This window comes from Pantherophis guttatus, chromosome 5, assembly GCF_059756535.1.
Source record: "Pantherophis guttatus breed Tessera chromosome 5, ASM5975653v1, whole genome shotgun sequence".
NCBI lineage: Eukaryota > Metazoa > Chordata > Lepidosauria > Squamata > Colubridae > Pantherophis > Pantherophis guttatus.
The window spans coordinates 83,634,454-83,650,540 of NC_142067.1; the positions used below are offsets into that span (position 1 = coordinate 83,634,454).

The 16,087-nt window shown below is 37.7% G+C and overlaps 1 protein-coding gene across 3 annotated transcripts in view; it reads left to right on the top strand.

The window, feature by feature from the left end:
- Window positions 1-16,087, top strand: part of ACE2 (angiotensin converting enzyme 2) — a 45,412-nt gene that overhangs the window by 16,543 nt on the left and 12,782 nt on the right. For all 3 annotated transcript variants that reach the window (XM_034434910.3, XM_034434902.2, XM_060686695.2), the window contains exons 6-15: window positions 472-580; window positions 1,427-1,524; window positions 3,006-3,175; window positions 4,073-4,299; window positions 4,627-4,771; window positions 8,649-8,747; window positions 9,097-9,219; window positions 9,855-10,027; window positions 10,232-10,290; window positions 11,175-11,275. In XM_034434910.3, coding sequence (XP_034290801.1) covers window positions 472-580; window positions 1,427-1,524; window positions 3,006-3,175; window positions 4,073-4,299; window positions 4,627-4,771; window positions 8,649-8,747; window positions 9,097-9,219; window positions 9,855-10,027; window positions 10,232-10,290; window positions 11,175-11,275 — 1,304 coding nt within the window. The remainder of the gene's footprint in view (window positions 1-471; window positions 581-1,426; window positions 1,525-3,005; window positions 3,176-4,072; window positions 4,300-4,626; window positions 4,772-8,648; window positions 8,748-9,096; window positions 9,220-9,854; window positions 10,028-10,231; window positions 10,291-11,174; window positions 11,276-16,087) is intronic.

The window sequence follows — 16,087 nt, forward strand, 5'->3', positions numbered from 1 at the left end:
AACTGGTGATACCAATAGGAGCAATGGTACTAGCAGAATTTAGTTCCAAGAGGGTTAAGTTCATGTACTGAAAGATTGTGAGCCAGTCACCATATTTCCTAATAAGAAACCTCTTTATTTATTTAGGAGCAAAATATTTTTTTTCAAGATTACCAGAATGGAAGAATTAGAGTAGAGCAGGGCAGGGCAGAGCAGAGCAGAGCAGAGCAGAGCAGAGCAGAGCAGAGCAGAGCAGAACAGAACAGAACAGAACAGACTAGAATAACAGAGTTGAAAGGGACCTTGTAAGTCATCTAGTCCAACCCCCTGCTCAAGCAGGAGACCCTCTACCATTTCTGACAGATGACTGTCCAGACTGTCTTTGAAAGTTTCCAGTGATGAAGCATCCACAACTTCTGAAGACAAGCTGTTAATAAAACAATCATGATTTTCCCTTAATTAATTGCCTTTCTCTCTGTTGTTCTTTTTCAGATAATGCCTTTGTATAAGCATCTACATGCTTATGTACGGCGCCATCTGTACAAACGCTATGGGCCAGAACTCATTAATCCTAAAGGAGCTATTCCTGCTCATTTACTTGGTATGAAAATGCTACTTTAATAGCTACATTTATTGAATGGACCAAGATACTTATATACAAGTAGTCCTCAACTTATGATAATAATTGAGCCCAAAATTTCAGTTGCTAAATTGTTACGTCAGCTTTGCCCCACTTTATTACTTGAATCTTTGCAGATGTTAAGTTAGTAACATGATTGTTAATTGAATCTGGCTTCCTCATTGACTTCATTCGTGCGAAGGTTGCAAAAGATGATCATGTGATCCCAGGATACTGCAACTGTCATAAATATGAGTCACTTGCCAAGTGTCTGAATTTTGTTCATATAACTAAGGGGATGCTGCAATGGTCATAAGTATGAAAAATGGTCATAAGTCACTTTTTTCACTGCTGTTGCAATGGTCAATAAGCAAACTGTTGTAAGTCGAGGACCTCCTATACTTTTCTGTTTTGAGAAGTCAATATAACCATGTGTTGGCATATTCCTAGCCAGAAGTTTCCTGATGATTTGTTTAATTTAAAATGTTTTATTTTGTTTAGCTTAGCTCCTTAACTAGTGTGCATCTTCAGCTTTTGGTCAACTTGTTTGATGTTCCTGATCATCAAATCAAATGTTAATAAATACTATGTAGAGTTCTTCTCTTAAATGAGGATCTGATCCAGATTAATATTTTAGTATTAGAAATAGAAAGATTTTAGTTCTTTAGGCCTGATCTGTATTGTCTACAATTTGTTTCAGTGTGAAAATACAGTAAAGTGAATGAAGCTGTACTTGGGTCATTAAGATAACAAAATCAAGCCATATTTTGCTTTCAGAAACTACTGCATTTTAATTTTATATGTAATTCCATTTTTTTTCTGTTAAAGGTGACATGTGGGGTAGATTTTGGACAAATTTATATCCTTTAATGGTGCCCTATCCAAATAAAACAAGCATTGACGTGACTTCTGCTATGGAGGAGAAGGTAAAACACACAAATATAGGCAGTTGACTAAATGAGCAATAACCCTTTTGCTATAATTTGTACACATTATTTTATATCAAGTTTTTTAATCCTGTCCTCCCCAAACTGTTTAATTATAAAACCAAAGTCAAGAATGAATAAATCTAACACATCTCTTAATGCTATACTATTACATATACCACCAAAACAGCACCACTTAAGATAGAAGTATCAGCAGGCTTGGAGGACCTCAAGATTTGTAGAAGAGTAGTAACATGGTAAGAACTGATTGAATAAGATATTTTCGAGGGCCTCGGAATCTTCATTTCTTTATATTTTTGGTTTCTTTATGCTCTGCAAACGTGGGCTTATCACTCTGACTGATTTCTAGAAAAATCATGGATTTTCCAAATAAGTTTCAGTATTTCCAGGTTATTATTTTATCAGATGAGCCCAATCTGGATACTGTTCCAGGTATTATTTTTCAGAGTAAAATTTTAAAAAATAATCACAAAAGATGCAGGGCAAAAAGCTAGGTATGCGTTATTTCAGCAGCAAGAGAAAATAGACATGACAATTTGCTTAACTGGATGGAAAGCATTGGCCACAACTTCATTTGAAGCAGCATGAAGTCAGGACCTGTTACTGTGCATGCTAATTGAATAACTCTTCATTTTCTGGGAAGGAAAAAAGGAAATTGTTGGGTTTTGTTCTATTTTAATGTGTGAACTAAGAATTCTAAATGAAAGATAAAGAAGAGATGGATAGAGAATTGTTGTTGGGCTTTGTTCTATTTTAATGTGTGAACTAAGAATTCTAAATGAAAGATAAAGAAGAGATGGATAGAGAAGCACACTATTGAATAAACAATAGGGAGACCATTTTATATATTTTTTAAGAATAGACTACAGCAGAGGCTGCTGAGTTGAGGCTTGCCTATGTCTAATCCAATTTTCTTTGGAAGTTGATTGACCTCCTGGATCACCCAACAATGGCAGAAGACGTCTCAGTGTCTTCCTTCCTTCATGGCTACCTCTATAGCTAAACATAAAGGATCCTCAGTAACTTGGGTATTGGGTTCATTGGGCTTACAAACTGTTAAAAAGGTAAAGGTAAAGATTCCCCTCGCACATATGTGCTAGTCATTCCCGAATCTAGGGGGCAGTGCGCGTCTCCATTTCAAAGCCGAAGAGCCAGCGCTGTCTGAAGACGTCTCCGTGGTCATGTGGCCAGCATGATTAAATGCCAAAGGCGCACGGAACTGCTGTTACCTTCCCACCAAAGGTGGTCCTTATTTTTCTACTTGCATTTTTTACGTGCTTTCGAACTGCTAGGTTGGCAGAAACTGGGACAAATAACGAGAGCTCACCCCGTTACACCGCACTAGGGATTCGAACTGCTGAACTGCCGATCTTTCGAGCGACAAGCTCAGCATCTTAGCCACTGAGCCACCGCGTCCCTATTACAAACTGTTAGGTGATGTAAAAATCAATCTTTTCCAGAAATGGACCGTAAACTCAATATTTAAAGCTGCTGAACATTTTTTCATCTCAATCGGACTTTTCAATATGACTAAGGATTTCTGGGAAAATTCTATGCTCGAGGAACCTAAAGATGGAAGGAAAGTTGTTTGCCATCCTACTGCTTGGGATCTGGGGAAAAATGACTACAGGTACCAAAAGCTTATTTCTACTCAGTCACAGAGTTTACATCCATTTTCTGTAAGTAAAAGAACAAAGTGGTAATTCCAGATATAACAGCAAGCAGCAAAGTTAAGATATTCAATTTCATAATCTGGATATATTTAGCAATAAAACCGATTGCATGATAAAATCAACATATCAGTGCCGTATATATCAGGATACTACTGGGAGTATAGATGAGATAAATATTTTACAATCTACAATTTGTTCATTAAATGTTAAACTATCTGATATGTAAACTGTTATTCTGCTCCAGTTTGTAAATTTATATATCTAATTATATCTGAATGATGAACTGAACTCAACACTGTTGCAAATAAGAGGGTGAATCCCTATAAATTGATGATTGGCTCTCTATTCCGTTATCTTGTCTGGGTTACCATTATAATAAGATTGAAGGAATGATGTTTCACCTTTATCTCCGGAATTACCATGGTAGGATAACACCTCAATTTTTTTTTTTAATTTGATTTATATGCTGCCCTTCTCCGGAGACTCAGGGCGACTTACAATGCGTTAAGCAATAGCTTTCATACTTTTATATATTTATACAAAGTCAGCTTATTGCCCCCACAAACTAGGTCCTCATTTCACCTACCTTAGAAAGTATGGAAGGCTGAGTCAACCTTGAGCCTTGGAGAGATTCGAACCAGCAGTAATTGCAGGCAGCTGTGTTAATAACAGGGTGCTTAGACCACTGTACCATCAATTAAACCAGAAATCCACATTCCTCAGAAATTGGGTATAGGGTTAATTTAGAAAAGTAAGCTAAGTGCATTAAAGACCACACCATTTTTAGCAACTACGTCAAAGTGCCATTCAAACTGTCATGTTATAATCTCTGCCTGAATTGTATTCATTGGCAGGATTAAGATGTGCACAAAAATAAATATGGAAGACTTCCTGACAGCACACCATGAGATGGGCCATATTGAATATGACATGGCCTATTCTGATCAACCTTTCCTGCTAAGAAATGGGGCCAATGAAGGATTCCATGAAGCTGTTGGGGAGATCATGTCACTTTCTGCAGCCACTCCAAAGTATCTGAAATCCCTTGGCTTACTAGAACCTACTTTTGAAGAAGATACAGGTGAGATGGCAGAGCATGCTGCCAGGTATTACCAGTTTAAGAACTATCATTGTAAAAATGTTATTATTGTACAGAGTGCTAATAGAAATCAGTGAAGATGAAAGAGCAGGTAGAGAAATTATGTAATTAGCCTTGTTTCTTTGGGGAGTTATTTGGAAAAAAACCTAGCTTTATTCTACCAATAAAACTCCTACTTTCAGTTATAAGGAACAGTAGGAACTTTGTGAACAATTACTTTGTATGATACTAATTTTTATTTTTATTTTTGCAATTTCAACAACATAAAATTTCTGCTTAATCCTTTCAATCAATTTTGTTCTTTTCCAGAAACGGATATCAATTTTCTGCTCAAACAGGCCCTCACTATTGTTGGAACAATGCCTTTCACTTACATGCTAGAGAAATGGCGATGGATGGTATTTGCTGAGCAAATCCCCAAAGATCAATGGATGAAGAAATGGTGGGAAATGAAGTAAGTAAAAGACACAACTAGAGAAAAATATGAAAAATCTCTGGAATGCTGATATGTTTTAGCTCACTAAATATTTATTATTAGTAAAGAGTGATGGAAAGAGAACTTATTGAAAATTCATTTATTCTCTATTTCATTATCAGGTTTATGGTACATTTGCCAAAACATGCTCTCCTGACAGAATGCTGTTATTATAGGGAACAATAAAAAAAGGGATAGAAAACCAATAAGATTTGAAGTCTCAAATATCTTATGATGATAGCTCTGAAATTTAACACTGTTTTAAGGGTAAAATAGATATATTGAGTTTTTGTTTGACTCTGTTAATTCATCCTTGAGATTTGGGGTTGTTCTGGCACTCCTTGTTATGGTCCACCAGCAGCCTGTGGAGCTGGCAGCGGAGTCGGACAGTGAGGAGGCTGGGAAGGAACATGGGCCAGTCCTGGAGGCTGGGGAAGGCCCGTATGAGGGCTCTGCGTCGGGGGCAGAGATGGGGCCAGGGCCATCTGGGAGTGAGGTGCGGACTCCGGAGCCTCCAGGGTCGGACAGCAGAGAGGCAGAGGAACAGGAGGAGCCTGTTCCTAATGCACGCATGCGCAGAGCTGCCAGAAGGCATGAACAGTTAAAACAAAAGGGACAACTCAGAAGTAATGCCTGGAGATGATTGGCCCCTCCCATAAGGCTTAAAAGAGAAGCAAAGGCACATGGGCACTTTGCAGGAAAGCAACATTGTTAATTCTGTTCCCAGTTGGCATCTCTGTTTGATTCTGGAATCCGTGTGGTTTTGCCAAGTAGATCTTTGGCAGAGTGTCAAGGGAGATAAAGGTTGGTGATTATCCCAAAGGACTTCTCCCAAAGGACTTTTTGCAACTAATTGGGACTTAGCTGTGAATGAACGTAATTCACAGCTGTTGCAATAAAAGAGATTTTTGGGACTACTAGTGTGTTTTAATGACTCAGGAAGCCTAGGTCACAACACTCCTTGAGGCTTTGGTCTGCCTCCCCCTCAAGAAGCTATTGCTGATCCCACCACAATTTTCATCCAGTATTTAACTTCCCTTTCTGAGGGAAGGTTGTGGAGAAGGTAGTTGCACAGCAGCTTCAGCAGACCCTGAATGAAGTGGATTATTTGAACCCATTTCAATCAGGATTCAGGCCTAGTAATGGAGTGAAAACAGCATTGGTCATGCTTTTGGATGATTTTCTGGCAGGAGTGGGACTTGGATAATTCATCTGTCCTTTACTTCTTGGCTGCCTTTGATACCATAGAACGTGTGGTTCTTTTCCTTCCTATGAAAATGGTGCCAGTCAATGTTAATTAGAAGTCAGAAATCCTACCTGCAGCCCCTAATATATGGGATGTCACAAGGCTTGGTACTCTCTCACTCTCGTTTAATATTAGTTGTCACCATGAGTGGGGGTGTCATTCAGGGGTGGGACTGAAAATTTTTAGCAACTGGTTCTCTGCCTGGTTGCTAGGTGGCATGGCCATGGGGGCATGGCCTAGTCGGCTTCCTGCACCATGGCAGGAGAGCATTTTCACCCTCTCTAGGCTCCAGAGGCTTTCTTCAAGCCTCTGGGAGGGCAAAAACAGACTCCCCCGGACTCCAGAGGCCCTCCAGAGGCCAGAAACAGGCCCATTTCCAGACTTGCAGTACTTGTGGTAGGCCCATTTTTTGCCCTCCCAGAGCCTCGCGCAGGCCCTGCACTTACCTGGCATCCAAAATAGGCCATGTGGAGACTCCTGGGAGGAGCAGGGCGGGGTGGGTGGGGTCAGTCAGTCCTTGCAACTACCAGTTCAGCGAACCAGATTAAAATTAACATCTGGTTTGCCCAAACCGGTCCAAACCAGCTGAATCCCACCCCTGGTATCATCAGTATGTTGATAATATTAAAATATACATCTCTGCCCCTGGAGAATTAAATAATGCCATTGATTTTTTTGTTTTGATTTTTTTTTGTTTGAGTTTGGAAACTGTAGGGGTCTGAATGCAGAACAGCAGACTTCAGCTGAACCCTGGCAAGACTGACAAGTAGCTTGGGTTTTCGGGCTTTCTGGTACTGGGATTTTACCATCTTTGGCTCTGATATAGTGGCCCTACTTCAGATGGGGACATCAGACATGCCTTCTAGGCTCATGATTCCTGATCAGCTTTCCAGGGAGGTCTTTGTACAACCATGTTATGAATCAGTTGTGCCCTTTTCTGGACAATACACTCTACTCAAAGTCATTCATGCCCTGATCACTCCAGAATGAATTATTGCAATGTAGTCTACATGGAGCTGCCCTTGAGGATTATGTGAAAGCTTCAACCAATGCAGAATGTGACTGCATGGACAGTTATGTGTATCTCTTGGTTGACACATTTTATACCTCTGTTTCATAAATTGTACTAGGTGCCACCCTGTATGCTAGTTTTGATGGACTGCCATTTCCTGATCATATCTACCCATCTCATCACACCCCTCTCCCCATGTGATGTTAGCTCCATCTCTATTAGTATTTTGGAAGGCCTGAAAATCTGGTTCTTCTAGCATATTGGAGATCCCACAGGAAGCCTGTGCAATGATTGTGTTATGTTTAGATGGGTGTTCTCCCATTATCTTTTTATTTACCATACTGATCTCATCTTTATTTATTTTTAAAAAAGATTTTTAATTGTTGTGATATTGTTTTAACTGTTGGTGGTACACCATCCAGAGTCATGTTTAGTGAAATGTGCTGTCACAGAAATGCATTTATTAAATAAATAAGGAAGTAAAGTATTATTAAAAAAGGGCCAATCTGTGGTTTCTGGTGATGTCACATTGACATACAGTATCTCCTCCTGTGCTTGGAGAGTTAAAAAGAAGGTGTCAGACAGGCCCCAGCTATTTCCTAGGAAAGTTTTACTCCATAAGTTTTGACTCCATAAGTTTTAGAGAAAAGGTACTTTTACTAAAGATGTTGAGTGCAGCATTGCTCAGGCAAGCTCTGAGGAAAAACCACATGAAAATCATATATTGAAAGCAATCCCCAGTGCTCAAAGCCCTCCCTGCTGGGAGAGCAGTCAAATCAGATCTTGTTCCAATGTTATGGGAACTTGGTGCCTCAGGCACTGTAAATTCCTTTCCCAGGACTGGTGTCCTTGAAGCTGAGCAGATGGCTCGGTTTGGCACCTCTGGTTCCTGTTAATGTCCATACTCCCCAATTTCCCATAGCATTCTTTCACACCCCAGTATGCTTCCCCTTTCAGATGCTCCCTCCCCCCTGGTTATAGCAGTTGCTAGCAAGCTTCAAAGAAAGTGAAGATGAGCAGCTGACAGAAGAGTCATCCAGCAACAAATAGGTGGCTGAGCTGATCCTAAAGGATGAGTTGCTGCATCCTTTTTGAAAGAAGGATTACTGCAATAGTTTGAAAACTCAAGAATATGCCAGCCTCAGTTATTTTCCCATCACAGGTAGCCATCACTTTATCTACTCCACTCCATTTCCAAGACATAATAACTTTTAACTTATAGAAAGGTGAAAGTAAAAAATGACAGAAGGAAAGCAGAGTTACGAACACTGAAAGAACCTTTTATTCTAAGTCCAACATTTAAGCTTAATTCAGGTTCTGTTGCACTTGTCCCTTATGTGAGTTATACAAAACAAGGCTCTGATTCAGGCTATTATTATATTTTCAGAAAGGTAAATATACTTGAGATGCTTGTCTTGAGGACAATGCTCTTTCTTTTATGTGAGGGATTTAGTCAATGTATGTGTAAAACTGGGACAAATGCTTTTATAATACATTGAGATTTTTTTAAGCAGTTGAATTCTTAATATAACATAGTGTCTGACTTTAAATCTTGCTTCCTTCTCAAATTCTAATGGAATCATTTCTCTTTTCTGCAGGCGAGAGATAGTCGGGGTTGTGGAGCCATTGCCTCACAACGAGGAATATTGTGACCCTGCTGTTCTATTTCATGTTGCCAATGACTACTCTTTCATAAGGTTTAACTTGTAACTCTTATTTGCTTTTTTTATTTTTTATTAGTTTTGTTAAAAAGAACTTCGATTTCTTTTTGAATTCCTCAAATTGAAGCACCACTTTAAACTTTGCACAGCTCTAATCTCTTTTGACAAAACAGTGGTAAAAATAATGGTAATGTGGTAAGCAGATAGGCTGAATGAAATAACTTAATGTGATCAGCATTTTAATATAATAAAATTACTTCTATAAAACTAACTTTATAAAATGTTTTATTTATATAATTTCTATAGCTGCCCAATTTCAGACAAATGTTGATATTCTTACTGTAATCAGTAAATTGGTTTTATCTTCTCCCCTTCCCTTTTCTAGATATTATACAAGGACCATTTACCAGTTCCAATTTCAAGAGGCACTTTGCAAAGCTGCTGGTCACACGGGGGAACTTTATAAATGTGACATTTCTAATTCTACAAATGCTGGACGCATTTTGAGGTAAGTGAGAACTTGCTTCACAGTGTATCATTTGAATAGCTGTAGTGAAATAAATTTTTACTGTAGGCTCCAGAAACCATTGCAAGTATTGTTAGTTTACATTTGCTTTAAAAGAAGAAAGATGATAAGATGAAAATTAAGCCTCTCTTTTCACTGTCAACCCTGAAAGTTTTCAAGTTCCAAACATGCTATTATAGGTTTAGATTCTGGATGGAGAAAAAGCAAATGCTAACATCCACATGAACCCAAAATCTAAAAGAATCTCTCAATAATCCAAGTGACTTTATGCAGTTTTTATGGATTTTAGAGATATGTCATATTACCTGGAAACTGATGTTATAACAGCAATTGCACAGAGGAAGTTTTGTTCCATATTTTGTTGTATGTTTTAAGAGTTTTCTGGGATTCAAGGAGATTGCTCTTCACTCTATCATCAAGCATGCACAACTGAAAATCTGTTTAACTGTAACAGCTGAATTCTATTATCCTATTCATTGAAGATGTTTGCCACAGTCTTTGCTGGTGTGATTACAACTCACACAGAATACTCTTCCTTGAATTTAGTATGCCTTGTCTTCCCTTAACACAATGAGTCTAACAAGTGATCAAAATTTCCTATGTCTTTTTAAATACAGGGATATGCTTGCTTTGGGTAGTTCTCAGCCTTGGACAAAAGCTTTAGAAGGTATTACGGGAAGCCAAAAGATGGATGCAACACCGTTTCTTCACTACTTTGATCCCTTACTCAAGTGGCTGGAAAAAAACAACAGCAATGAAAATATTGGTTGGAATATAAATTGGACTCCATGTAGGTTTTGTTGTATGACGTAATATATGTCCCTCTTTTTGGGGGGGAGGGCATCCTTGTCTATTGATGCTGCTCTTTGACCATTCCAGAGAAAGAACTGAAAAAAAACAAAAAAATCAGTAGCAATTTGAATTGTAAATAAGAATATTTTGAAGTATACATTACTATTTTAAGTTACTTATTTTTCTCTCTTTTTAAATCTAGATTCTAAGGATGCCATCAAAGTGAGGATCAGCTTGAAAACAGCACTGGGTGACGATGCAGTGAGTAGATGATGTCAGCTTGATTTCATTATTTGGGATTTATTTTAAGTAAAATGAAAATAGATCACAATGCAATCCTATGAAGATAGAAGATAATTTTTACCTTTAGGCAAGCGATAAAGGTATGATGGGAAAAATGGAGGAATCATGGAAAATAGAAAAAGTGTGGAGAAGCTTGAATTTTGGTGAACATTGTGTAAAAAATCAATGCATTTGGAAATCCCTTTGTCAAATTTTGAGCTTGCATACAACACACTATTTTTACTGATGCTTGAGACATTTTTTCCTTTTCTGGCCAACATCGCCAAGACATCTAAATTGATGCTCTGGACAGCATCACTTTTTAAAAAATATTGTTTTTAATTTAAATTCCAGTCAGCCCTGACTCCAAGAGGCAGGCTGTTTCAATGTTTAATAGTTCTTACAGTCAGGAAATTCCTCCTTAATTCAACAGGTTCCCATCTTAAAAATAACCATCCATTTATTTATTTAGGTTTTGGTTCTACCCTCAGAAACAATAAAGAATAACTGAATAATTCTGTGCTTTCAGTTATTCAAGACAGCTATTTTATCTTCCTCCTATTAATTTTTGACAAAGAAAAGTTTTTCTCATTTAATGGTGAAAACTCCATTCACTTGCATGGGTGGGGGGTAGGGGGGGAGAGAAAGGGGGAATCTCTGTAACCAGAGAATAGTTTGGAGGCTGACTCTATATTTGCAGAGATCCTAACATTGCATCTGAATTCAACTGTGTGTTTAGTTACATAGATGAAATCATGTATATAGAGATGATTCCAGTAAGGTGAAAGTAATTTGAAATGTATTGTCAAGGGGTTGTATGTAAACATGCAACTGTCAATGTAATTGTCACCTTGAATTTACAGTACAATTGGGATGAGAGTGAAATGTATTTATTTAAATCAACCATCGCCTATGCCATGCAGAAGTACTTTTTAGAAGTCAAGAATAAAACAATGCTGTTTCAGTAAGTATATTGCCTTTTATCTTCAAAGGGGATTACCTTTATACTAGTTCATGACAGTGGTGTCTGCAAGTGGAGATCAAACAAGGCAAAATAACACTCCATTTATGGTGAAGTGTCCTTCGGTTGCACTGCCATGACCTTCATTTTGCCTTTCTTCCCTGAAGAGACCATTGATCTCTGATTACATCTAGATTTTATATGAGTATATATGTATATACCCTCATACATTCTAGACTACATTAATCCAGGGTAGAAACAGAATAGTTTATGGTAACAGTCAATAATTAAAACTTTCATAATATATTTAATAATAAACTATCCATGGCAAAAATTAACAGATATTTGTTGTTGTTGTTAGTTAGTTATGAAGTCGTGTCCGACCCATTGCGATCCCATGGACAATGTTCCTCCAGGCCTTCCTGTCCTCTGCCATCCTCTGGAGTCCATTTAAGCTCACGCCTACTGCTTCAGTGACTCCATCCAATCACCTCGTTCTTTGTTGTCCCCTTTTACCCTCAATCTTTCCCAGCATTAGGTTCTTCTCCAGTGAGTCCTCATTAGGTGGCCAAAGTATTTGAGTTTCATCTTCAGGATCTGGCCTTCTAAAGAGCAGTCAGGGTTGATCTCCTCTAGGACTGACCGGTTTGATCACCTTGCAGTCCAAGGGACTTGCAGGAGTCTTCTCCAGCACCATAGTTCAAAGGCCTCAATTCTTTGGCTCTCAGCCTTTCTTATGGTCCAACTTTCACAGCCATACATTGCAACTGGGAAAACCATAGCCTTGGCTACATGCACTTTTGTTGGCAGAGTGATGTCTCTGCTTTTTAGAATGCTGTCTAGATTTGCCATAGCTTTCCTCCCCAGGAGCAAGCGTCTTTTAATTTCCATAAATGGTTTCCATAATTTCCATTTATGGTTTTAATAACCATAAATGGCTGCAGTCCCCATCTGCAGTGATCTTGGTGCCCCGGAAAATAAAATCTGTCACTACCTCCATTTCTTTCCCACTTATTTGCCAGGAATTGAGAGGGCTGGATGCCATGATCTTAGTTTTCTTAATATTGAGTTTCAAGCCAACTTTTGCACTCTCCTTCTTCACCAGCATCAAGAGGCTCTTTAGTTCCTCTTCACTTTCTGCCATTAGAGTGGTATCATCTGCATATCTGAGGTTGTTGATATTTCTCCCGGCAATCTTAATTCCAACTTTTGTTTCATCTAGCCCACCTTTCTCATAATGCGCTCTGCATATAAGTTAAATAGGCAGGGCGACAGTATACAGCCTTGCCGGACTCCTTTCCCAATTTTGAACCAATCAGTGGTTCCATGTCCAGTTCTCACTGTTGCTTCTTGACCTGCATATAGGTTTCTCAAGAGACAAATGAGGTGGTCTGGTACTCCCATCTCTTTAAGAACTTGCCACAATTTGTTGTGATCCATACAATCAATGGCTTTAGCATAGTCAATGAAGCAGAAGTAGATGTTTTTCTATAACTCTCTAGCTTTCTCCATGATCCAGCATATGTTGGCAATTTGATCTCTAGTTCCTCTTCCTCTTCGAAATCCTGCCTGTACTTCTGGTAGTTTTGATCCACATACTGCTGGAGCCTAACTTATAGGATTTTAGCATGTGAAATGAGTGCAATGGTGTGATAGTTTGAACATTCCTTGGCATTGCCTTTCTTTAGAATTGGAATGTAAACTGACCTTTTCCAATCCTGTGGCCACTGTTAAGTTTTCCAAATTTGCTGGCAAATTGAGTGTAGCAAAACTAATAATAACGACTAGTAATAATAAAGATGATGAAGACATATTAACCATAGGAAGAGCCCTCTCTCTCCAGAAGAGTCCTATCTTAAGTAATTTCTGGAATAGTGTAATAGTGTAATAGATGGGATTAGCTTTAATTTTAAAGGCTTAATTAATTAAATATATTAATTAATAATTAAATACATGATTAGTGGGAATTATTAATAGAAATGGAAATTCTATTTCCATTTGAAAACAGGAGAAAAAAAAGTAAATTCTCTTTGCTCACAATATCAGTTGAGCTCTATTTTCCATACTCTTTTTTTGAAAAAAGTTTTTTATTTTATTTCTCATAAACATATTGTAAATGTACAGTCTCTTATCCACTGTTAATCATACATATACTCTTTACACTTTCATATTAATTCATTCCCCATCCTAAGAAAAAGTTTAAACATATTCAAATATATTCGGGGTTGCTTGTCTACTCTTTCTTCTCCCTTGTTTTACAACAATCCTTCTTCTCCTTCTCTCTTTCCATTCCCTCCCTTCTTCTATCCTTTCCTACTTTCTTCTTTCCTCCTCTCCTTCCTCTTCTCTCCTTCCCCTTCCTTTCCCCCACTCCTCCCTTCTTCCCCCCTTTCTAACCTTCTCTTCTACTCTTTTTTCCCTCCCTTTCTTCTTTTCCTTTTCCCTTTCTTCTGTTCCTCTGTCTCCTTCTCCCCTCCTATTTTACCCTCTACTCCTCTCTCCATTGTTATATTTATTTTCAATTCGATATTTTCCCTATTGGTATCTGTGCAGCCCCAATTTTTTATTAATATATACTTTCTTTTCAATTTCTTTACTATTTTACCAATTTCACATATATCATCGTAGTTGTACATTTATGTAATAACATTTTTTCCTTCCCCACCCCCTTCCCCCTTTTTCATTTACATCCAGATGTCATCTGGGTTTCTATTCCCTTTTTGTCTTCTCTCTCATTTACTTTTACACTGTCTAATTTATTAATATGTCATCTTTTATTCATATTTCTTTTCTAACCATGCATAAAATTTCCATGTCTTGAAATACACCAATTTTTCTTTATCTTTTATTCTTAATGTTAGTCTATTCATTTTTGCACATTCTAAAATCTTGTTTAATACTTCACTTTCTGACGGGATTTTTTCTGCCTTCCAATTTTGTGCAAATACAATTCTTGCAGCTGTTATTATGTGTATATTTAAATATGTATCTTCTTTACTATATCTCTCCAGTAAAGTACCCAATAAAAAAGTCTCTGGTTTTAATTCTATACGCTGGTGTACCATTTCCTCTAACTATGCCTGTATAGGCATAACCTTCCCCCAGAGTTACGTACAATAACAGATCTCCGGATTTTTCGTCGGGCCCTGAAAACCTATTTATTTCAACTAGCTGGGCTGGCTTGAGTTTAATTTTAAATTGATTTTAAATTGGGTTGTTTTAATTTACGGCCAGAATATTTAATTATTTTAATATTGTTTTTAAATTTTGTATGCTCTGTTTTTACTTTGGCTGTGCACCGCCCTGAGTCCTTTTTGGAGAAGGGCGGTATAGAAATTTAATAAATAAATAAATAAATAAATAAATAAATAAATAAATAAATAAATAAATAAATAAATAAATAAATAAATAAATAAATATTCTAACCCAATATTTTTTTGCTTCTGTACATGACCACCACATATGATCCCGGCAATTGCAAAGATTTCCAACATTTAGCTTATTTATCCTTAAACATTTTTGCTAACCTTTCTGGTGACATATGCCATCCATAAAACATTTTATATAGGTTTTCTTTATATGCAGTTGCCATTGTTAATTTATAATTCCTTTCCCATAGTTGTTGCCATTTCTCTAATTCTATTGTATAACCAAGGTTTTTTGCCCATGTTATCATTGTCTCTTTTACTTCTTCATCTTCTAATCTAATTTGCAATAAGTAATTATACAATTTCTTAATCATTTTTTCATCTGTCCCAGTCATTAACTCGTCCAGTTCTGATTTTCCCAAATTGAAGCCATACTGCCTCAAGTCTTTATCATATCTTGATTGTATTTGCAGTCGTGTATACCAATCTGTCTCAATCCCTTGTTTTTCTAGTTCTTGTTTCTGTTTTAGTTCTCCCTTCTCTATTGAGATGTCCTTATATCTCACGATATTTTCCATGTTAATCATATTTGGGTGTGTCAATGCTTCTATTGTTGAAAGCCACATTGGTATTTTCATATAATGTTTTTCTTTCACTCTCTCCCATACTGTTAACAAACCATTCCTTACACAATGTTTCTGGAAGTATCCATGTATCCTATTTTTCCCATACCATAGAAAAGCGTGCCAGCCTAGTTGCAAATCATGTCCTTCCAAGTCAATAGTCTTGTATTTCTCAATAAGATCCATTCTTTAATTAAAGTTAACATCACCGCTTGGTGATACAATTCCCAATTTGGTAGACCAAATCCTCCTCTAATTCTGGAATCTTGAAGCAATTTAAGGTTAATTCTTGCTTTTTTTCCTTGCCATAGATACAGTATTTCCACATCATTTTGTTCAAATTTTCAAAATATTTTTTCTCCAACTTTTTTTTTTATTTGATTTTTATATCGCCCTTCTCCAGCAGGACTCAGGGCAGTGAACAGCCGAGATAAAATAGAGCATACAAAATTTAAAAAACAGTTTAAAAGGTAATTAAATAATTTCAGCCCACAATTTAAAACAACCCAATTAAAACCAATTTCAAATTAAAACTGAATGGATGGGATCAAGCCAGCCCGGCTAGATGAAATAAATGAGTTTTCCGGGCCCGATGAAAAGTCTGGAGGTCTGGTATCGTGTGTATCTCTGGGGATAGGTCGTTCCAGAGGGCGGGTGCCGCCACAGAGAAGGGTCTTCCCCTGGGGGTCGCCAGCCGACATTGTCTGGTGGACAGCACCCTGAGGAGGCCCTCTCTGTGCGAGCGTACTGGCTGGTGGGAGGCTATTGGCAGCAGAAGGCAGTCTCGTAGATAACCCGGCCCTAAGCCATGGAGTGCTTTAAAG